This window comes from Patella vulgata, chromosome 4, assembly GCF_932274485.2.
Source record: "Patella vulgata chromosome 4, xgPatVulg1.2, whole genome shotgun sequence".
NCBI classification, from domain to species: Eukaryota; Metazoa; Mollusca; class Gastropoda; family Patellidae; genus Patella; species Patella vulgata.
In genome coordinates this window covers 4,486,709-4,509,758 of record NC_065882.2, presented here as the reverse complement: position 1 = coordinate 4,509,758, position 23,050 = coordinate 4,486,709, and the positions used below count along the sequence as shown (strand labels likewise).

The 23,050-nt window shown below is 35.0% G+C and overlaps 1 protein-coding gene across 6 annotated transcripts in view; it reads left to right on the top strand.

Annotated features, from left to right (window-relative positions):
- The window catches only part of LOC126817367 (EF-hand calcium-binding domain-containing protein 7), a 34,542-nt gene extending 11,492 nt beyond the window's left edge, over positions 1 to 23,050 (top strand). Inside the window, exons 7-19 of one of the 6 annotated variants that reach the window (XM_056100638.1) lie at positions 911 to 967; positions 2,407 to 2,505; positions 5,785 to 5,823; positions 7,814 to 7,920; positions 9,892 to 10,030; positions 10,170 to 10,261; positions 11,164 to 11,321; positions 13,195 to 13,328; positions 15,760 to 15,908; positions 17,550 to 17,672; positions 18,899 to 18,988; positions 20,177 to 20,284; positions 20,998 to 23,050. In XM_056100638.1, coding sequence (XP_055956613.1) covers positions 911 to 967; positions 2,407 to 2,505; positions 5,785 to 5,823; positions 7,814 to 7,920; positions 9,892 to 10,030; positions 10,170 to 10,261; positions 11,164 to 11,321; positions 13,195 to 13,328; positions 15,760 to 15,908; positions 17,550 to 17,672; positions 18,899 to 18,988; positions 20,177 to 20,284; positions 20,998 to 21,057 — 1,355 coding nt within the window. In that variant the 3' untranslated portion in view covers positions 21,058 to 23,050. The remainder of the gene's footprint in view (positions 1 to 910; positions 968 to 2,406; positions 2,506 to 5,784; positions 5,824 to 7,813; positions 7,921 to 9,891; positions 10,031 to 10,169; positions 10,262 to 11,163; positions 11,322 to 13,194; positions 13,329 to 15,759; positions 15,909 to 17,549; positions 17,673 to 18,898; positions 18,989 to 20,176; positions 20,285 to 20,997) is intronic. The other 5 variants (XM_056100640.1, XM_056100639.1, XM_056100642.1 and 2 more) reach the window with 5 other exon arrangements.

The following is a 23,050-nucleotide window of genomic DNA, read 5'->3' as shown; positions in this document are numbered from 1 at the left end:
ATTTCGTTTCTTATATCTTTGTCCTTCGATAGCCTACACTGCATGAAGATCTGACAAGTTGTACTCCAAGGTCATGTCAGAGGTCGTATGGGCGGCTTTTGGCCCTATGACGTCAGACATTAATTAATCAATCAGCGTTGGTGTTTCTAGTGGTTTACCCACAGTTCTGCGCATGGCACGCTAAGAAGTCGCTGTAACAGACTGTTTCATTGGCTTATCCCTCACTTCAACCAAAACGCCAGTAATTCAACAACTCTTCCAGATCTTAGTGTAGTAAAGACAATTAAAACGAAATTTTGAACTATAAAAAACGCTGTAACAGACTGTTTCATTGGCTTATCCCTCCTTTCAACTAAAACGCCAGTAATTTAACAACTCTTCCAGATCCTAGTGTAGTAAAGACAAGTAAAATGAAATTTTGAACTATAAAAAACGAAACGAAATAGGATAGCAGCATAATTATTGCACTGTATGTAATGCTATGTTCCCCACTGTCGTGCGATGCGTTACGATAGGAGTATCCCTACTAAGCTCGTGATCTGGTACATGTAGATACAATCTAAACGATTGCTACGACTGACCTCAATATATGATAAGTCTTGATAGGATCACCACGTTTAGTCCTCGATTAAAACTACGATTTCTATCGTAGCGCGAATCATGAGAGTGGGAACCTAGCATTGAGGAAAATATCTAAAGCACTGGAATTCAACACTGTGTATTGAAACTTAGCAAACACTGGAATTGATATCATTCAAATAAAATCATTTGAATTACAATTACATTACATGGTTTCTAATTACCAAAATGATGTGATAAACTTTTTATCCAGATGTATGTGGCAGTAGTATACTAACTAGTAATGTTTGTTTATGTAGTTGTTAGTTTTTTTTTGTATTTTGTATTTTAGAATCCCAGTTAAAATCTGTATCACAGGTTTCATTACGATCAAATAAATCTGATAAAGGTAGTTTATTTATTTATAATGAGTGCACAAATACTAATACAAATAATAAATAAATATGAAGTTTATCACCCAATAATACATTCTACAGTAGACATCGCTAGTGTGATGAATTTCATAATCTACTGGATTTACATGAATTTGATTGGTCAATCAAAAAGGAACCACTTTCTTTTTATTTTCATTTTTTATTAAAAGTAACGTCTTCCTTATTAAAAAAGAACTATTTTTATTTAATTGGCCTTGATGGAAACACTGGGTCAACATAAAGGACTTTGCAATGGTTGAATTGCTGTCAAAAATGATGTATTACTACGCCGTAATGTAATCAGGTTCAGTAAAAGTGAAATCTATAGCAAAGAATTATATTTATTTATTTGTGCATGTAAGAAAAAGATCAACACTCATCGATAAAGTAAAAAAAAAACTTGGCAAGGTCTCAGGATTTTTTTTGTTTTTTGGGGTTTTTTTTTTTTTGCATTATCAACTTGCGTTGATATTTTTTGATATCAAAAAAGACTCGTAGAAGATTCTCTATATATTCTAATGAAAATTATCTTGTATTTCAAAAAATATTTTGAACGACACTTGAACTCTTTGATTTAAATCAAAATAAAGAATAACTTTTTATTTTTGAATACTGACTTTCAGACGACATCCAGTACTACATGGTAGTATCGTATATTTGCCAGCACCCAAATCGCCATGTACACAATTGAGTCAACTGCCGTGGTTTTGAATCCCCGGTTGTAGGGTCGCCTGTTCAACCTCATGGGTTTTCTCCGGGTCCTCCGGTTTCCTCCCACTGCTAAAGACCCCTACCTGCAAGCAAATTATTGAAATTAAACCATATGTTAGTCCCGAGTCCCAAAATGACCTAGTTTCTGTCGAATGGACGTTAAACCCCATTTCTCTCTCTCTCTCTCACTAATACAAATAATAAATATATATATGAATTATATTCTAATGAAAATAGTCTAGTATTTCAAAAAATATTTTGAACGACACAACTTGAACTCTTTGATTTAAATGAAAATAAAGAATAACTCTGTAATTTCGACTAGTGACTTTCAGACGACATCCAGTACTAAATGGAAGAATCGTACAGTAAACTTCACATAAGTCGGATCTAAATTGACTGACCAATTTCTTCCGAGTTCCGCTTAGATCCGAGTTAGCGAAAGATCTCTTTCTCTATCTCTCTCTCTCTCTCTCTCTCTCTCTCTCTCTCTCTCTCTAAGCGTTGGATAAAATCTTTTGATTGGCTTCTTTTTAATCTGATCAAATCCAAACTATATTTAAGCATAAACTGAAAACTCATCTTTTCGGACAGTGTTATGATAAGTCATGTGTGAAGCGCTTATGAACATTTTAATATATGATGTAGATATATAATTATAAGTATAGTAGAATTAATCAGTCCATATTAATCTCACCTGTAGATGAAGAAGAAATAATTGATGATGAGACAATAGAATCGGTACCACCAAGTAGTCGTAGAGCTTCTCAACAATCCCTTAGATCGGTTCGCTCTAATATACGTATGTTTTATCGTTAATTTGCTTTTGTTTGATTGGTTGAAATGAGTCACATGATGAATAACAAATCTAATACACAACAATCTGTTCGCTCTAATACACGTATGTTTTATCATTAATTTGCTTTTGTTTGATTGGTTGAAATGAGTCACATGATTAATAACAAATCTAATACACAACAATTTGCTTTTGTTTGATTGGTTGAAATGAGTCACATGATTAATAACAAATCTAATACACAACAATTTGCTTTTGTGTTATTGGTTGAAATGAGTCATATGATTAATAATCAATCTAATACATAACAATCTGTTCGATCAATCTGTTCGCTCTAACATTTTATCATTAATTTGCCTTTGTGTTATTGGTCGAAATAAGTCACATGATTGATAACATATCTAATACATAACACTCAACAAATTGTATCAGTTCGCTCTAATTTACGTATATTTTATGTTTTTGTGTGATTGGTTGAAATGGGTCACATGATTAAACAAATCTAATACACAACAAGCTGTTCGATCAATCAGTTCGCTCTAACATTTTATTATTAATTTGCTTTTGTGTGATTGGTTGACATGAGTCATATGATTGATAACAAATCTAATACACAATAATTTTGATGGTAATGGGTTGATTAAACTATGTTGCTTAACCTGCCACTAACATTCACTATTGTGTTTTAAATAAGTTGTTTGGTTTGGTTTAAAGTTAAAATTTCATATTTTTAAGTTATATTTTTTAAAATGTATTAAAATAAAGCCCTAAATTAGACGGTATTTATAAACAGTCCTACCTTGTGAAAGAATAATCCTATTAATCCTATAATTCACTATTGCCAATTGAGAAATTGACAAAAATATCATTTTTAACTTCAAATTCAAACGTTTGAAGATAGCTATTCCATGGTGGGGAATAGGAATATAAGGGAGGTAATTGGGAGGTAATTGTGTTATTATTTCCGGTGTGAAGATTTTTAAGTGTGAGAAAGATAAACTATGATCATATAATAGTGAGTCGACAACCTATTGAGCAAAAGACATAGAAATAATTATGTTTTGACTTTCTTAGAAAATATGAAATTGTAACTTTAAGATAAGCTTAATCTTGATCATATTCTCCTGAAATTGCTGTACGTGAAACTGATTTGGTTCAAGATACGCTAAATCTTGATCAGATTCTCCTGGAATTGCTGTGAAACTAATTTCGAGTACCTGCGATGATTATGGAATGTGTCCTTAAGCTAGATTTCACAATCTATCTGATTAAAACACAGATCTATATTTCGTGTCGTTTTTTATACTTTCGATGGCCTACACTACATGAAGATCTGACCGGTTGTAGCGATAGGTGGCATCAGAGGTCATACGAACGGCTTTTGACCCTATGACGTCAGACATTTGATTAACCAATCAGCATTGATGTTACTAGTGGATTACCCACAGTTCCGTGCATAACACCCCTAAAGCTCGCCGTAACAGACTGTTTCATTGGCTAATCCCTCACACCATCCAGAACACGTCAATGATAACAACTCTTACAGACAAGTAAAACAAAATTTTGAACTATAAAAACGAAACGAAATAGGATCTGTGTTTTAGTCAGATTGTTTCGTGATAGGCTTGTTTTTGTATCTAACAATATGTCATTGATAACAAACAGGTTATTTGGGGTGAAGGGGGGGGGGGCTACCAAAATTGCATATTTTTGACATGGAGTCTTCTCACTTAATCTAAAATTACAGACCAGATGATCTGTATCAACCTCGTAAAATTTGTGTAAATTGTGTCACTTTTAATATTTATCATTTATTGCTCAATTTTCTAAGAGGTGTATAATTGCATATAATTTTTTTTTGATAAATACAGATTATCTGTGTTTTAATCAGATTGTGATCTAACCGTACATCATAAAAATAAAACACATAAAACCTGCATGCTTTTGTTTTGACAACCATCGTAGCTACAGTTTTATACACAGGCCACAATTCTGTGGAATACAATATTACGTATGGTTTAATTGTCGAGAGCGAGACATTAAGTCAATATATTAATACTGCAGGAGGTGTTAGTCGAGTGTTGTTTCAATATATACGCAATGTCTTTAGCTCGAGACCATTAAACAACTTAAAATACAGACACTATCCTGCACGTGCTTTTCAATGAAATACGTCACGCGAGTCCAATATTTCATCTAGTATAGATAATGTACGATTGGCAAGTTGCCCGTATATGATTTGAAATAATGGTATGCCAACATTAAAGGATGACGTCACATCTGTATTTTAATGTTTATTACGGAATGACGTTTCAACTAGGATTTTCTAGATTGCTCATTAATAAACAGTAATTCTATTCACTTGTATCTCATGACCTGTATATCACTGAGTGATGATCATTGTTTTATAATAACCTTGTGGGTTTTCTCCGGGTCCTCCGGTTTCCTCCCACTGCTAAAGACCCCTACGCGCAAGCGAATTATTGAACTCAAATTAAACCATATGTTAGTCCCGAAATGACCTAGTTTGTGTCTAGTGGACGTTAAAGCCCATTTCTCTCTCTCTCTCTGTTTCATAATGACTAGAGAAGCCTAGTCGAAGTCACTCAGTAATGAGCAGTAATTGTATTCCATAGCATTGTAACCTGTATATTCCAGTTCAATTATTAACTCTTAGGATACGAGCGACTGAAGGACTGGCCGTCGATGCCACTTGGCTGGAGTACTGTGCAGACGTTCTACCGGCTGCGCCACATGTACCTGTTCGGCCAATCATTAATGAACAGATATCTGTGGCGGGCGGTATACTGTCTTCTCTGTATTCTAGCCAAGGTATTCTATCATTTGTACTTGATAACGATAAGAGAATACTTGTCGAAAAGTTGTGCTATATGTGTATAAACCAGTGATTGTATTCCATATAAATTGTGTTGCGTTTTTTAATGTGCTCAATCACTAAATGCGACTCTAGGATTATATTCTAGCCAAGTTGTATGATAATATGCATTGAAACATATATCATGCATTCTTAACACCTTAATAGTCTTGATTAAATACTGCTTTATGTGGCATGCTAGAATCTTCCTCAATAAAAGTTTGAAAAATGCTACGTCAGTCAAGATTATCCAGTCAAAATATATATTTTTGTTAGTGTCCTGGTGACCAAGACTATTAATCATTAATTAAATCATCAATTTAGTGTAGACATATTATCTGATGTCTTGATGACCTAGACTAAATCTATCTGTGCATGTTTTGTAATGATATTGTAATGTTTTATTTCAGCGAGTCTGTCTGGGTCTCGTCAATCTCTTCTCAGTATTGGTACTAAACTTTTTCTTTTTTATTTTCTTTTATTTGCTTTCTTCCCAGTTTTCTTTTATGTTTTTAAACGTTTTCCCGTATTTTACATTTTGTTTGCATGGAGTTACCTGTTCTGTTTAACTAACCAAATGTTGATTTATTGCATGAGTTTTTTGTTTTTGAAATTTGTATTGCAATTAAAGCCAAAGAGCTTTTTGGGGCAGTGCTTGAAGTATAAGCGTTTGTGCTTTTATGTTTGTATTTGCACCAAAGCATTCTATTTCAGGAATATCAAATGAACACTAAGCAATTCTTCTGTATGGTTAACCGTTTTACCCTCGTTTTACGGCAAATACACTAAGTTCCTGTGACAGTTTTTTGCCTATTTGCTATTTGTCGGAATTCTGGCTGTGAAGATAAACAGACACCCGTGTTGTGCACACTACAGAATTGCTTTCTTTGTTTGCCTCCAATCTTCATCCTTGCAAATGTTGTCCTTGCTTCTGGAAAAAATGATTGTTAAATATGTGAGCAGTGAAAGTCATCGAAGTAAATCCACTTGTGTTTAAAATGGGGGGGGGGTTGGCTTGCCGAATGGTTAAGGTCTGTTATTGAGTCAAGTGGCGTGGTTTCGATTCCCTGCTTTTCTCCGGGTCCTCCAGTTTCCTCCCACTGCTAAAGAAAGACCTGTACGCGCAAGTAAATTATTGAAATAAAATTGAACCATATGTTAGTCCCAGTATGACCTAGTTTGTGTTGGGTGGACGTTAAACCCCATTACATGTGTTCAAAAAAACAACATACGGCTTAAGCGAGATAAATTCATGTGCTGGAATTGTTTCAGCCCAACCTCACAGATATTAATGTTAAACATATTGAGATGGTCAATTATTGTTAAAATGAAATTATAGGCTTGCTGAGTTGCTGCTTTATAGTTAGATGTGTGGCTTTTATCTTTTGATTTTCATAAAAAAATCATTTTTTAGCTAAGGGGGGTGGGGGGTGGGCGTTGTATCATAAGGTCTGTCATTGAGTCAACTGGTGTGGCTTCGATTCCCTGGTTGTACGTGACACAGAGTAGGGTCGTCTGTCCAACCTCGTAGGTTTTCTACAGGTCTTCTGCTTTCCTCCCACTAAAGACACCAACGCACAAGCGAATTATTGAAATAAAAAATTAAACCATATGTTAGTCCCGAAATGACCTAGTTTATGTCGAATGGAAGTTAAATCCCATCTCTCTCTCTCTCTTTTATAAAATACATAGGTACAGTGGAATGATCAAGTTTCTTAATGAACAGGAAAATTATTCATGTGTTCAAGTTAACAGTATAGTAATTACAAACGAAGAATTTAACAAAATAATAGGGAGGATTAATAACTAGACATAATTTAAATTAAATGAAATAGGATTTAACGTCCTACTGTTCTGCTCCGAACTGGGCTAATGAAGACAGGCTTTCGCCATACAGTGTGCTATGAAGGAAATTTTGCCTGGACAGCAGCACTACAGCCTACTCTTATATCAAATACCAAATGTAGATGACGTAGCTGCTCAACTGGTGTTGTAGTTCATTCTACAGACAACATGGATCGTCTGCTAGTGAATAAACCATCGTGTACTGTTGATGTCATTCCCACGTGGCTTGTTTATAAGGTCGACATCAGTGGGGATTGAACATGAATCTCTATTAAAGAAAAACCTGGGCAATTTACGTCTATTTTTTTTTTAGAAGGCCTGGGCAGTGAAAGAGTTAACAGCATTTATTGAATTTCTTTACTTTAAGATAATGGTTACATTAATAATATAATTTACCAAACAGTATATATTTTGAAATTATAGTTCTTTATCTGGAAGTTCAAGTCTGTTTAAAGCAGCATTGTGTTGTTTTTGTGATTTTTTGAAGTATTTTAAGATTGATATGTCAGATATGTTTCCCTTGTCATAAAAGATTATTATTCACTTCTTTTTTCAAATTATTAATTTTCTTTTCTTTATGTTTTTCTTTCTTAGATCAAGGTCCACATGATTATCCAAAACCTTCGCCTCGAGGAAAGAGAGATTTAAAACCTGCAGTTTCTTCTAGATCAAGTAAATTATCCGAACCAAGGAATCTGCGGGTAATTTGTTTTATGATTTTAACTGATGTGATCGTAGCCAGTCCAAATCTAGATTTATCTCGGTTTATTTTATGATTTTAACTGATGTGATTGTAGCTAGACCAAATCTAGATTTATCTTGGTTTATTTTATAATTTTAACTGATGTGATCGTAGCTAGACCAAATCTAGATTTATTTTATAATTTTAACTGATGTGATCGTAGTTAGTTAGATCAAATCTAGATGTATCTCGGTTTATTTTATAATTTTAACTGATGTGATCGTAGACAGTCCAAATCTAGATTTATCTCAGTTCATTTTATGACTTTAACTGATGTGATTGTAGCTAGACCAAATCTAGATTTATCTTGGTTTGTTTTATGATTTTAACTGATGTGATTGTAGCTAGACCAAATCTAGATTTATCTTGGTTTGTTTTATGATTTTAACTGATGTGATTGTAGCCAGACCAAATCTAGATTTATCTCGGTTTATTTTATAATTTTAACTGATGTGATCGTAGCTAGACCAAATCTAGATTTATCTTGGTTTTTTTTTTTTTAAGCAATATTTTATTCAGATTTGTATCTGAATAGGGATTGGGGAACAGGCATAGCCTATATTAAACCCCTCTCCCTTATGATTTATTTTATGATTTTAACTGATGTGATCGTAGCCAGACCAAACTTAGATTTATCTCAGTTCATTTTATAATTTTAGCTGATGTGATCGTAGCTAGACCAAATCTAGATTTATCTCGGTTTGTTTTATGATTTTAACTGATGTGATCGTAGCCAGACCAAATCTAGATTTATCTCAGTTCATTTTATAATTTTAACTGATGTGATCGTAGCCAGACCAAATCTACATTTATCTCGGCAAAATTAACTGACATCCTGAACATAAATCTCAATTCTCTTAGCACAAAATGACTAGTCTCTATCATCCAGAATGTGTTGTCAACATATGAGAATAATAGGTCATTGATCATTTACTAGATCATAAACAAAGTGTAAGGGAGGTAACTAGTCCTAAAACAAGATGAAATCAATTTAAGAATGGCACTTCAGAAAATCCATTTGATTGCATTGTCTATGTTTTTTTTAAATTAATCCTAATTCGTCGTCACGATACATACATGCTTATAATAATGCAAGAATTATGGGATTTATTGCGGGAAGGGGTGCAACTCTTACTTGACTTCACGTCCGCGCTGTATCATAAAGTCTGACATTGAGTCAACTGTTGGGGTTTCGATTTCCTGGTTGTATGTGACCAGGAATAGGGTCGCCTGTCCAACCTTGTGGGTTTTCTCGGGGTCCTCCGGTTTCCTCCCACTGCTAAAGACCCCTACGCGCAAGCGAATTATGGAAATAAAATTAAACCATGTGTTAGTCCAGAAATGACCTAGTTTGTGTAGAGTGGACGTTAAACCCCATTTCTCTCTCTCTCTCTTTCTTACTTGACTTGGCCAAAGATACTGGATAATCAACCACATAATAAAACAAACTCTCGGTTACGCATGGACAATGGAACTTGCTGTCAAATATTGACAACGGTCCCAGATCCTCCATACATTGAAGAATAGGAGGTTCTGGGTCACCGTGACTACAAAATGACTAACATTAGGACTGCGAAAATCAAAATGGAGTTTATCATCCTACTGTTCTGCTCCGAACTGGGCAGCGGCACTACGGCCTACTCTTATATCGAATTCCAAATTTCAAGGGATCTTTTACATGCACACCAATGTGTACACGGGACCTCAGTTTTTTGTCCCATCCGAACGACTAGACAGCTGTCCTTGTCAGGCTGTCCGTCCTGCATCACTGACAAGGGAGAACCACGCCAGAAAATCGGGATGAACTTTCTCTGCCAATGCAGGGATAGGACACCCGACCTCCAGGCTAGCGAGCCAGCATCTTACCCACTTAGCCACTGCGATCCCCCTTAAACCGATTATATCTATAATTATAATTTGTTTATTATAGGAATGGACACATATCCGTAGTAACGGTTGTTTTTTCTTGGATCAAGAGGAAGGAATTGTCAGTCATAAATATCAACTGTATCTGCCTACAGCTTCTAACGTCTGGATAACCATACATCCCATCAAGATCATTGAGTCAGGTATTTCGATATTAATGTTGGGAGAATGTAGTGTATTATGACAGATACTAGAATTTACGATTTTTATCTTTAATATATAAGCACACGATTTGTTTTCTTTGAAATGAGTTTCTTTAAAATGTTTTACTATTTTTTTCAGCGCCAGTTCCTGAGTTCCCTATTGATACAGCTCTCTTTATTTTAAAAAATAAAAAACTCGTGACATTTACTGAACAAAGAGATTCCAAGGGAGTAAGTAGATATAGTAAAGAAATTTATAGGTTTGGTATTAGCTAAATCTGCCTATTGCGAGTCTTTCTTTAGGCCTGAAATGTTATCTAAATTAACTTATCCAAACCATAATCAACTCTCGATGTCAACGTTAGCCTGCGATAATTATTGGATTAGGATCTGATTTGCTGCTTAACTTTCATTCATGATTTAATCGTGAAATGGATAATGAGACTATTTTTTTTATCGTACTGACTTGAGTAATGATGATCAAGGCTAGGCCGAAAATTCAATCCCTAAAATCTTGGTTGAGAGTGGATCAATCTGACTGAAATTTTCAGCTAATTGCCTTTACATTATCTAGTTTTTAACTATTATATAGTGAGAACTTCCAGCTCTTTATCTAATCTCCCATAATGTATCGTTAACTATTATAGTGAGAACTTCCAGCTCTTTATCTAATCTCCCATAATGTATCTTTAAAGTATCATATTTTACCGTTGATATGCTAATGCCTATGGCAGACAACCATATTTTTTTGCCCGATCACGCCAATTTTTAAAATTGCTAGTGTGCCCAGTGAGGACGATTCTGCTCAGCGAACCATTTCCCTGATTGATCGCCTGTAACAAGCATGTTAGATATTTTCGACCAAATATTTTACGCTGTTATAGAGTCAAGTGGCGTGGTTTCGATTCTCTGTGACAAGGAGTAGTTTCACCTGTCTAACCTTGTAGGTTTTCTCTGGGTCCTTCGGATTTCCTCCCACTGCTAAAAACCCCAAACGCAAGCAAATTATTGAAATAAGATTAAACCATATGTTAGTCCCGAAATGACCTGGTTTGTGTCGAGTGGACGTTAAACCCCATTTCTCTCTCTCCCTCTCTCTCCCTCTCATTTTATCGTTATATATTTAATTGTAGAAATATGGTGTGCGTGGTGATTTGGAGGCTGGTAAATATACGATAATACCATTTAGTACTGGATGTCGTCTCAAAGTCAGTAACCATAGAAACAAACAAGAAGCTAAATTAGTTAAAACAGACAGAGATGATAAAGTCGTTATAACAAAAGTTTTCAGGTAAATTTTTAGTCTTAAAAATAGTTTGTCATGACATATTTGGTTCTATGATCCACAAATTTTCTTTTTACTTATCAGCACACTGTTATATTTCTCTGTTTTGGGGTTGTTTTTTTATGTTATATTTAGATCCTTGGATCCAGGGGTGTTACACAGTTACATGTGGGTGAAAAGGAAAAAACAACCCTTCTCCATGTTAGAAGAACTACACCATAAGGGAGACAACTTGTGTCCGGTTTCCTCCCACCGCTAAAGACTCATACGCGCAAGCGATTATTGAAATAAAATTAAACCATATGTTAGTCCCGAAATGACCTAGTTTGTGTCGAGTGGACGTTAAACCTCATTTCTCTCTCTCTCTGTGATAAAGACGAACATACTATTGTTACTTGCATGTCTATAAACTAATAATTGTTTTTCGATATGGAAATCCTAGTTTGTAACTTTTCAATTACTTAATGCCATTCATAGAAGTTCTGCAGGATTTGCTGACAATGATCGATTTTGTGTAGCACCATGGGTTGTGTGTCATACGTGAAAAATGGGCATTCGACAAACCGGTCGCCACATCTGGCGTATGACCCATCCACTCTTTTCTTCTTACTACATATTGTGGAACAGCTCTTGATCGTCTAGTATTGTCTCTGGTTTTATTTGATATATTTCTCTCTTTCTTGGTTAGGATCCTGGGCCCGGTTTCTCTAAATCTTAAAGTAGCTAAGTCTCTAACTCAATATCATCCAAAATCTTCAACATTGAAAACACAATTTATTTTTCAAATTAAATCAACATTGATGTTGTGATCTTACCGGAATAAGATGGGCTTTTGCTTTTGATATCCAATATTTAAGACAAAATAAACATTTTACCATTGGTACACGAATCGTGTACCATAATGCGCTTCAGCCCCAGTTGTAAAAAGAGACTCGAGGGACGAGGCTAGACACATTGCACCAAATCGAACGGCGTATGTAGACTGGAATAACCAGACGCTAGAAATTTGCACTCGATTGAGACTGCTGGCTTATTTCGCGGAACATAACTGATTTGAAATTGGAGTAAAAACGGAAACCATTGAATGTAAATCAGTTTATATACATTCATATTACAGTATTATATGCGTTGCGACCCACTTTTGTCAATTTCTAGGTCCCAAATGTTAGTGATTTAGATGATAAATAATAATAATAATAATAATAATGTATATTTGTAATAATCCATCCATATACACATACTCAAAGCGCAACATTTAAAGAGTCTCTCGCCATTAAAAACACACATAAAACAATCTGTTTCTAATCTGGATAATTGAGTTTAAACAAATGAGTTTTTAGTTGTGACTTAAATATTGTGAAAGTTTGAGATTCTTTAATGTTTACTGGTAACTGATTCCAAAGGCGAAGTGCAGCAGCACTGAAACTTTTATCACCAAATTGTTTTAGTTTTGTTTTGGGAACAGCAAGTATATTTTTGCCATGCGACCTTAGTGCACGTTTGGGTTTATAGTTTGTCAAAAGTTCACACAAATATAAGTTATACTGATAAACTATAACACATACTTTTTGAAAAACAATTACTGATTTATTTAGGCGACGTTTCAAAGAATATTCTCTCAACGTTTTCAAGCAAGTACAGTAACAAATGTGTAGGGCAATTACATATAGACATTCAAGCAATAACAACAAATCAGAAACCATGCATGACAACAACAACAAGATCAAAGGCAATACAACAACATGATCAAAGGCAAGGTGCACATGAAGGATTAGTGAGACCACTAATAATTGGTATAATTAACATTGGAGTTATTAATAATTAATTAGAGGGATAAATAATGTAGATGATGTAACGAACATCTGTTCTATTTTATCAGGAAAGCTATCGAAGAGTTGTTCCAGTTGAGTGATTTAGATGGTAATGGTTTATTAAGTCGACAAGAGTTTAATATGTTTAATTTACGCAGCAGTGGAGAAGAAGTAGCAGATGATGAATGGAATGTTGTTGAAGGTTGGTTTATAAGAATTCTATTTTTGCTGTGTCAGATCCATTATTCTGTCAATCTGCTACAAATTTAAATCATGTAAAACAATTAAAATTCGATTAAAGATACATTATGTAAAAGCTAAATCTGACAAAGGCCCATAATCAACTTTCTAGAACATCGGATGGCTCGAATTTTGAGTCGATTATATACTATATTTGAGATTTTAACGATTAAATAGATAATCAAGACTTAGCCCCGATTGTCAAATATGGGCTATACTATATACCGGAAAACACCATGTTATACTGAATACAGGAAAACACGGGAAAAACACTAAATACCGGAAAACATCCTAAATAGGTAACCCGGAGAAGGGCTATACTATAAACCAGAAACTAACCCTAACCCAGGCACACAGAGGACCAGGCTCCCGGTTACCTATTTAGGTTGCCAGTTTCCGGGTTACCTATTTAGAGTATTTCCCGGTATTTAGTGTGTTTTCCGGTATTTAGTGGTTTTCCGGTATTCAGTATAAAATTTTGTTTTCTGGTGTTTTCCAATTGTTTTCCTGTGTATAGTATTGCCGGTCAAATACTGTTAACATAATAAACAATCCAAGCTACTTTTTGTTCAAACTTCAAACACTCATAACTTCTCAAACAAAATAGCACAACGACCATCAACACAATCTAACAAATGTCACCATTAAATGCAATCGAATTAAAACATATTTCGTTTCGTTTTTATAGTTCAAAATTTCTGTTACTTGTCTTTACTACACTAGGATCTGGAAGAGTTGTTATCATTGACGTGTTCTGAATGATGTGATGGCTTAGGCAATGAAGCGGTCTGTTATGGCAAGCTTTAGGCATGTTTTGCACGGAACTGTGGGTAATCCACTAGTAACATTAATGCTGATTGGTTAATCAAATGTCTGACGCCATAGGGTCAACAGCCACTCGTATGACATCTGATGCGACCTCCTACTACAACTGGTCAGATCTTCATGTAGTAGAGGTCATCGCATGTATAAAAAATCGAAACGAAATATAGATCTGTATTTTAATCAGCTTGTTATTTTGTCAGTCTGAAACAAATTGTCTCCGAAACTTCTCCCGATAATGTCACGGAGTGATGAATTATCTTGGAATTGCAGCTTACTATTGTAGTTGTGATGGTAGTTGTCAGGCTCTAGGACAATTTGTCCCCAGACAACTCGTCCCTGAGGACAATTCCTCCCCGGACAATTCGTATCAGGACTATTAGTCCCATAGGACAATTCGCCCCCAGGGGGTATTCATCCCCATGGACAGTTTTCCCCGGACAATTTGTCCCTGGACTATTCGTCACCTAGGACAGTTTGTCCATGAACAACAATAATCTTTAGGGGACGAATAGTCCTAGGGGACTAATTATCTGGGGACAAATTATCTGGAATCGAATAGTCCTAGGGAACGAATTGTCCGGGAACGAGTTGTCAGGGGACAAGTTGTCATGCTTGATGGACATTAATTGGCTTTAAATTGAACACATATTTGCAAAGGGGGTGGGAGTGAATAGCCGAATGGTTAGCGTGCGCGTGTTGTATCATAAGGTCTGTCATTGAGTTAACTGGCGTGGTTTCGATTCCCCAGTTGTACATAACAAGGAGTAGGGTCGCCTGTCCAACCTGGTGGGTTTTCTCAAGGTTCTCCAGTTTCCTCCCACTGCTAAAGACCCCTAAAGACCCCTACGCGCAAGCGAATTATTGAAATAAAATTAAACCATATATTAGTCCCAACATGGTCTAGTTTGTGTCAAGTTGACGTCATATTCCTGAAGCAATGGTCCGAGAAATCCCTCTCTTGCCATTGCTTGATTGGCTTCTGACACTTGAGCTTTTGAGGGAGTGTGTCTATTCTTCCCGTTCAATCAAATCTATCCCAAGTACAGCAACATGACAGCCCTTCATTTAATCTGGGGTCTTCCCTAAAACTTTGGACAGTGATTTAAGGTATTAAAAACAGTGAAAGTATTCTTCGTCTCCATACAGTATTGTTTACATTGTATTCGTGTTGATAGCCTCGTTTCTCACGCAATTAGTTTTTCTGCAATAATCTGCTATGCACTGGTTAATTGGGCATAATAAAATCGTGAGTCATAACGTAACGTTATATAAACATGTTTGGTCTAATTTGGAGCTTTGTTTAAAATGTAACGATATTGTTACGCAGTTAGCTATTGGTTGTTAATCGGACTATTGACCAGTCATAATTTGGAACAGAAATTTGCTTCCATTAAAGCAATGTTTAGTGGGATTAGCTCTAATCAAACGAAACACTGCGAGGAGTATGAGTTGACGTTAAACTCCATTTTTCTCTCTTGCTATGTTACGACATTATCTCAAATATTATCGTGATATATTTTGTTCACAATATCGTCCAACCCTATTAATCAAAAATATTTTTATTTTAGAAAATGTTGAGTTAGAAGATGGAGAAATAACTAAGAAAGGATTTATACGTCTAAATGAAATGGAAGCAGAAGATAATGGCGGAGATGCGGAAGATTTGTGGGTGACGTTAACAAGTCATGGATTTAATAAAAATCTAGAATTGGATCAGGTTAGTCTCTCACAAGGCCATATAGGGGGATAGGGTGGCCGAATGATTAACACGTGCGCGTTGCTTCATAAGGTCTGTCATTGAGTCAAGTGGTTTGGTTTTGATTCCCCACTTGTACGTGACAAGGAGTAGGGTTGCCTGTCCAACCTCGTGGGTTTTATCTAGGTCCTCAAATTTCCTCCCACTGCTAAAGACCCCTATGCGCAAGCGAATTATTTAAATAAAATTAAACCATATGTTAGTTCCGAAATGACCTAGTCTGTGTCGAGTGGACATAAACTCCATTTCTCTCTCTCTCTCTCTCTCTCTCCATATAAGATAAATGTTTTTACATGTAAACGTATTTTGTTTGTTTGTTTATACCTGTTCATGTACATTAGATGTTTACATTTAAACATATATTATACAAGAGCTAAATCTGTCTATTGCAGGTCTTTCTTTAGGCCTGAAATGTTATATAAATTATTAATTAGACATTAATTAACTTAATTGTACAGACCATAATCAACTCACAATGTCATAGTTAGCCTGAGATATTTACTGGATTTGAATCCGACCTGCTGCTCAACGCTCATTGATGATTAAAATCAAAAAATGGATAATCGAGACGATGTTTTTATCCTACTGACTTCAGTAATGATAATCCAGGCTAGGCCTAAAATTCAAAAGCTAATATCTCTGTTCAGAGTGGATCAATTTGACTGAAATTTGCAGCAAATTTCCTTTACATTATCTATTATTTAACTATGATAGTGAGAACTACCAGCTTTATCTAATCGGTTTAATCTCACTGTGCCCCCCAATCAACTGGTGTTATAGGGTAGTGGTGTGAAAATTTAAGTAAACAAAGGATTATAGACTGTATCCTTATTAGTACTGTTCACCTAGTTAAAATTTAATTATTTTAATGATTAAAATATATAAGTTAAGTTCACGTGTCATCGATTAACGAGTATCTTAAATATTATTCACCTACCTTTCATTCAGACAGTACTCATAAATCAATCAAATATATGATTAGAAACTCACGATCATTATATAAGGATAGTTGTCACCCCCAATTACATTATATCTTTTAAAATGGCTCAAGTTCGCATAGGGTTTATTCCTAATTCTCAAGGAGGTCAAAATTTAGTTAATTTGGGGTATAAGTACAGAGTAAAAAATACGAAAACCAATAGCACCAGCAGACTTTTACTGAAAATACAATAGTTCAATTGGATAACGGGGGACGATTGCCCCCTAAAAGACGAAAATATAAAAGAGTAGAAGAATCTATTAATGATCTAAAAATCAAACTGTTAAATGGAGTAAAAAGTGCAATTGAATATACTGACGCCATATCACATTTAGTAGGGTTATGATTTATGTTTGATACATGTATTTGTTGTTACTTTTATGAAATTTATTGTGAATAAAGTTGTTAATTAGTTTAAACCTAGTAGTTTAAAAAAACAGACTATACTTTTAACACCATTGTATTCGATAATCCCCTTGCTTGATTAATCCCCCCATGAGAACAATAGCAGGGGGCACAGTGAGATGTCCCCATCTAATCTCCCATAATGCTCCTTTAATAATAGTATTTCCTGGTCTAACACATGTTGATAATTGTTTATATAAAAAATGTTTTATTTTTAGGCTTGTCCGTATAAAATAGATGTTTATACTGAAGAATGTGATGATGTTGAGTTTAAAGTAACTGGTATAGAACCTTTATCGGATAGTCTCAATGATTATGTCTGTGAATCTGTCATGGCTAAGGTAAGGACAGGTATCTTTGTACTTCCTACCTGAATAAAGTTAAAGTAATTATCATTCGCAGTTTAGTCGTTAGGCTTTGTTAATTGCGGGGGTTGGATGGCCGAATGGTTAGCCCGTGCGCGTTGTATCATAAGGTCTGTCATTGAATCGACTGGCGGATATCATTGTAGTCCCTACATGAATAAAGTTAAAAAAATTGATCATTTATAGATATATATGATGCTTGGTGAAACTTCTAAGTTAACTTACAGTATAGTCGTTTGGTTTTGTTGATTTTGGGGGGGGGGGGGGAGAGCGCGAATGGTTAGTACGTGTGTGCAGTATCATAAAGTCTGTCATTGAGTCGACAGGTGTGGTTTCACTTCCCCAGTTGTACGCGACAAGGGCTAGGATCACCTGTCCAACCTCGTGGGTTTTCTCTTGGTTCTCCAGTTTCCTCCCACTGCTAAAGAACCCTAAGCGCAAGCAATTTATTGAAAAAAATTGAACCATGTGTTAGTCCCAAAATGACCTAGTTTGTGTCGAGTGAACGTTAAACCCCATTTCTCTCTCTTTCTTGTTAATTGGATTAATTAGTATTAAGACCTTATATTGTCCATACCTATTTGATTATTAATGCCTGATTGATTTCCACCATATAGGATAAAATATAAGTAAAATACAGACACTAACAAGCGATTTTTCGTCAGGGAACGTCCTGACAGAATTGCAATCGAATGAAAAAGGTGCATTTCGGACTACAATGCATGCACCAACTGCGTAAGATTATATCTCAACTATACACGACAGCTGAATCATATTCCTTGTGTTTAATTACGTCATGAATCTACTCACACCACCTTCAGTCGGGACTGACAGAAATGTTACAGGGCTGAATTCTGTGTCACACTTGAGTCAACTGACGTGGTTTCGAATCCCCGGTTGTACGTGACAAGGACTAGGGTCGCCTGTCCAACCTTGTGGGTTTTCACCGGGTTCTCTGGTTTACTCCCACTGCTAAAGACCCCTACGTGCAAGCAAATTATTGATATAAAATTGAAGCATATGTTAGTCCCAAAATGACCTAGCTTGTGTCGAGTGGACGTTAAACCCCATCACTCTCTCTCTCTCTCTCCTAACCAGTCTAAAGAGTTCAATATAAATGAAACTATTCCTGACACCTGGATAACAGATCTTCATAGCCACTCCCTCTCTCTTATATTACATGTATATATATATATTTGTAGGGTGAGAGTAGTAACAGTAGAGATAAAAGAGATATACTCCTACATACATATATTGGTGAAACCAGAGCTACAGTAGTTGCTGAGAATAAGGTATATTAAAAATAAATATCTATATTAGCCTTTCATTCAAAGCTATGTGTAAAATCTGCTTAACTCATAATTTCCTATTCTTTTAGAGACATTTAGTAACTGGATAGAGCAATAAACTATAAAACATACTTATGGAAAAATAGCTACTTATTTATTTGGGCGATGTTTCGAAGAGTATTCTCTCAACGTTATTAGCTTGATAACGTTGAGAGAATACTCTTCGAAACATCCCCAAAATAAATTAAAGATACATTATGGGAGATCCGGTAACGAGTTGGCAGTTCTCACTATAATAGTTAAAAACTAGATAATGTAGAAGGCAATTTGATGAAAATTTCATTCAAATTGATCCACTATGAACCGAGAACTAAGCGATTGACATTTCCGCCTAGTCTCTATCATCATTACTATCAGTACAATAAACAGAATAGTCTCAATTATCCATTTAATCGTTAAATCATGCAGTAAATCGGCTCATAATCCACTAAAGATCGCAGGCTAGCGATGCCATCTAGAGTTGATTATAGCCTGGATAAGTTAATTAATGTCTAATTAATAATTTAGATAACATTTCAGGCCTAAAGAAAGACCTGAAATAGGCAGATTTAGCTCTTGCATAATGCATGTTTAAGTAGCTGTTTTTCCATAAGTATGTGTTATAGATTATAATTTCCTAATCCACTTTAGACACCGGTTGCTTGCCCAGTAAGTTGTATATTGTAACACCACGGAATAGTTCGGGAGTCGCTGTGGCTCGGTGAGTAAGATGTTGGCTAGTTAACCTGGAGGCCCCATGTTTGATCCTTGGTGTTGGCTAAAAAAGTTCATCAGGATTTTTCAGCGTGGCGTAGGAGGAAGGGCCCGGCTAGGGACAACGTATAGTTATTCTGATGGTTCGAAAAAAAAACCAAGTTCCTGTGTGCATGTAAAAGAAACCTTAAGTAGGACTAACGCTGAAGCCTGGGCAAAAATTCCCTCATAGCACACTGCATGGTGTATTCATATGTTCATTAGCCCAGTCGGAGCAGAAAAGTAGGATGTTAAACCCCATTTCTTTTCCAGTTAGTTCATTTTATATGCTACACAAATACTTATTTTGATTAGTAGAACTATTTTGCTTCTAGTAAAATAAATGTGAACACCATTATTATGTTCTTAGCAATAATTTATTATTATTATTTATTACAGTCGCGAAGTCCAGTAAAAGTTAATGTTGATTGTAGTGGTAGTAGAAACTGTAGTAGTAATATCGATACTCTAGAACCTACTGTAACAGTACCAGCAAACTCTACAGCTGTAAGTACAGATGTTGAAGCCTATTGATTTTCAGTGATTTCCAATAATTACTGCCAGTGTTATAGCCCTTGATAACTTTGAAAATTATTTTAAACACTATACAGGCATGAAGTTAATATCTGATCGACTTTAAATTTGTAAACATTGGTTAAGGTCATCAAACGAAGAAGCCTGATGATTTTCAATGATTTCTGATAATTATTGCCAGAGTTGTGGCCCTTGATGCTTTAGAAACAAAAGTTATCATCCGATTGGTTTTAAATTTATACACTGTCTTTAATGTCATGAGACGAAGTCTTTTGATTTTCAGAGTTATTGCTCTTGATGACTTTGAAAAATCTTGTGCGTACTTTAGACACCAAGTTATTATCTGATCGACTTTAGATTTATACACTCGCCTGTGCAACCTCATGGGTTTTCTCCGGTTTCCCCCACTGCTAAAGACCCCTAGATGCAAGAAAATTATTGAAATAAAATTGAACCATATGTTAGTCCCTAAATGACCTAGGTTGTGTCGAGTGGATATTAAACCCCATCTATCTCTCTCTCTTAAATTTATACACAGGATTTCCATTCATGAAACAAAAGAAAAATGTGCAACATCCCTTGAGCGCATGTTTCATTGCCTGGAATCTATCTTTACAGAAGCTTGCCAAATATTCATTATTCCATGAACACATTTATAACTAATTTGATTTTCCTAATAATTGCAGATTGCCCTCCACTTAATGCCAGAAGATGAAAGATCGGATTGGTGTGTGAAATGTGAATAATCCTACACAATCAAGTGCAGCTAGCAAACAAAATTTGAAATCAATACAGTTCAACATTCCATTAATTCGTAAAAGATAGGGCATATATAATTAAATATCTAGGCATGTGTTCTTTAAAAAATTTATTTCATTTAATCTGATATATTCTCGAATTCTTCGGGTTCAAATTTAAATGTAATATAAATTGAAATTTGTTGGTGTTATATTTAAATCTAGGTAATAAATTCTGGAAATCGTTGCGATTAAATTTAAATGTAGTACATTCTGGAATTCAAATAATTTCCAGAATTTGTCTGGATTAAATTTAAATCTAATATATTTTGGAATTTGTTGTGTTAAAATTTAGATCTAATATATTCTGGAATTCTTCAGGCTTAAAATTAAATGTTAATATATTTTGGAACTCGACCGGTTCAGATATGTAATACTAGAGTCTATATTCAGGTTAGTTCTGTTAGTTAAATATAAATTAAGACTTGGAGAACAAGACAATAATTATGTAAGTTTAAATTAGCCTTGAATGTCAATCTACCATTTGTTAGTATCAATATCCTTTTAGACATAATTTTTTTTATGACCTTTTTTAGATCTTTTGTCTCAATAATCTCGTTAAAACATTTATTTGATACTCATTGACAGTAGACTTGATTATCAAGTACTATATACAGAATAACGATGTAGACAGTTACTATATGTTTTTAGAGTTATGGAATTTTAGATATGTTTAATGATTTTAACAATTCATGTATAACCATTTTGTAGATTTTGTAGTGAAGAAACATTGTCATATTAATTTTTTTTTACATATCAGGGGCCTTAGGCCACATATCGAACTTCATTAGTCCTTCAATCTGATTGAAACACAAATCCTATTTCATTTCGTTTTTTTATAGTTCAAAATTTCGTTTTAATTGTCTTTACTACACTAGGATCTGGAAGAGTTGTTATCTTACAGGCGTTTTGGGTAAAGTGAGGGATAAGCCAATGAAACTGTCTGTAACGGCAATTTCTTGGCGTGCCATTCACGGAACTGTGGGTAAACCACTAGAAACGTCAACGCTGATTGATTAATCAATGTCTGACATCATAGGGTCAAAAGCTGCTCGTATGACCACTGACACGACCTTCGAGTGCAACTTATTAGATCTTCATGTAGTGTAGACCATGATAAGTATAAAAAACGAAACGAAATATAATCTGTATTTTGTTCAGATTGTTAGTCCTTTTATAGTCGTCTTTGAATTGATAGAATTAATATTAACCCATTATATCCTGGATACCCTTTTCCATGTCATCTCACGTGACCAGGAGTAGGGTCGCCTGTCCAACCTCGTGGGTTTTCTCTGGGTCCTCCCACTGCTAAAGACCCTTACGCGCAAGCGAATTATTGAAATAAAAATTAAACCATATGTTAGTCCCGAAATGACCTAGTTTGTGTCGAGTGGACGTTAAACCCCATTTCTCTCTCTCTCCATGTCATCTGTGCAGCATAGGAATAAAATGGGGTTTAATATCCGACTGTTCTGCTCGGATTGTTGCATCATAGGAACCCATATGTTCATGTGACACCAACTTCAGTATTAACACTATGGTGTCTGATTTATAGCGTGCTCAAGTGTGTATTTAAAGAACAAATTTTGGGGGCTTCAAAGGGTTAACACTACTTTTTAAAAGTTGTTCATGTGACACCAACTTCAATATTAACACTACAGTGTCTTATTTATAGCGTGCTCAAGTGTGTATTTAAAGAACAAATTTTAGGGGCTTCAAAGGGTTAACAGTACTTTTTTAAAGTTTTTAAAGATTTTAGAAAATTACGACCCTGATTGTAATATTGTATAGGTTATATAATTGTTCCTGTTTATTTTGTTCCCGTTTATTTTGTTCCTGTCTATTTGTATTGTTCCGTCCATTTATATTGTAACCTTTATTTATTATACATCCATATCATTAGCTGTGATATCTCATTTATTTAAACAAATAAATATTTTAT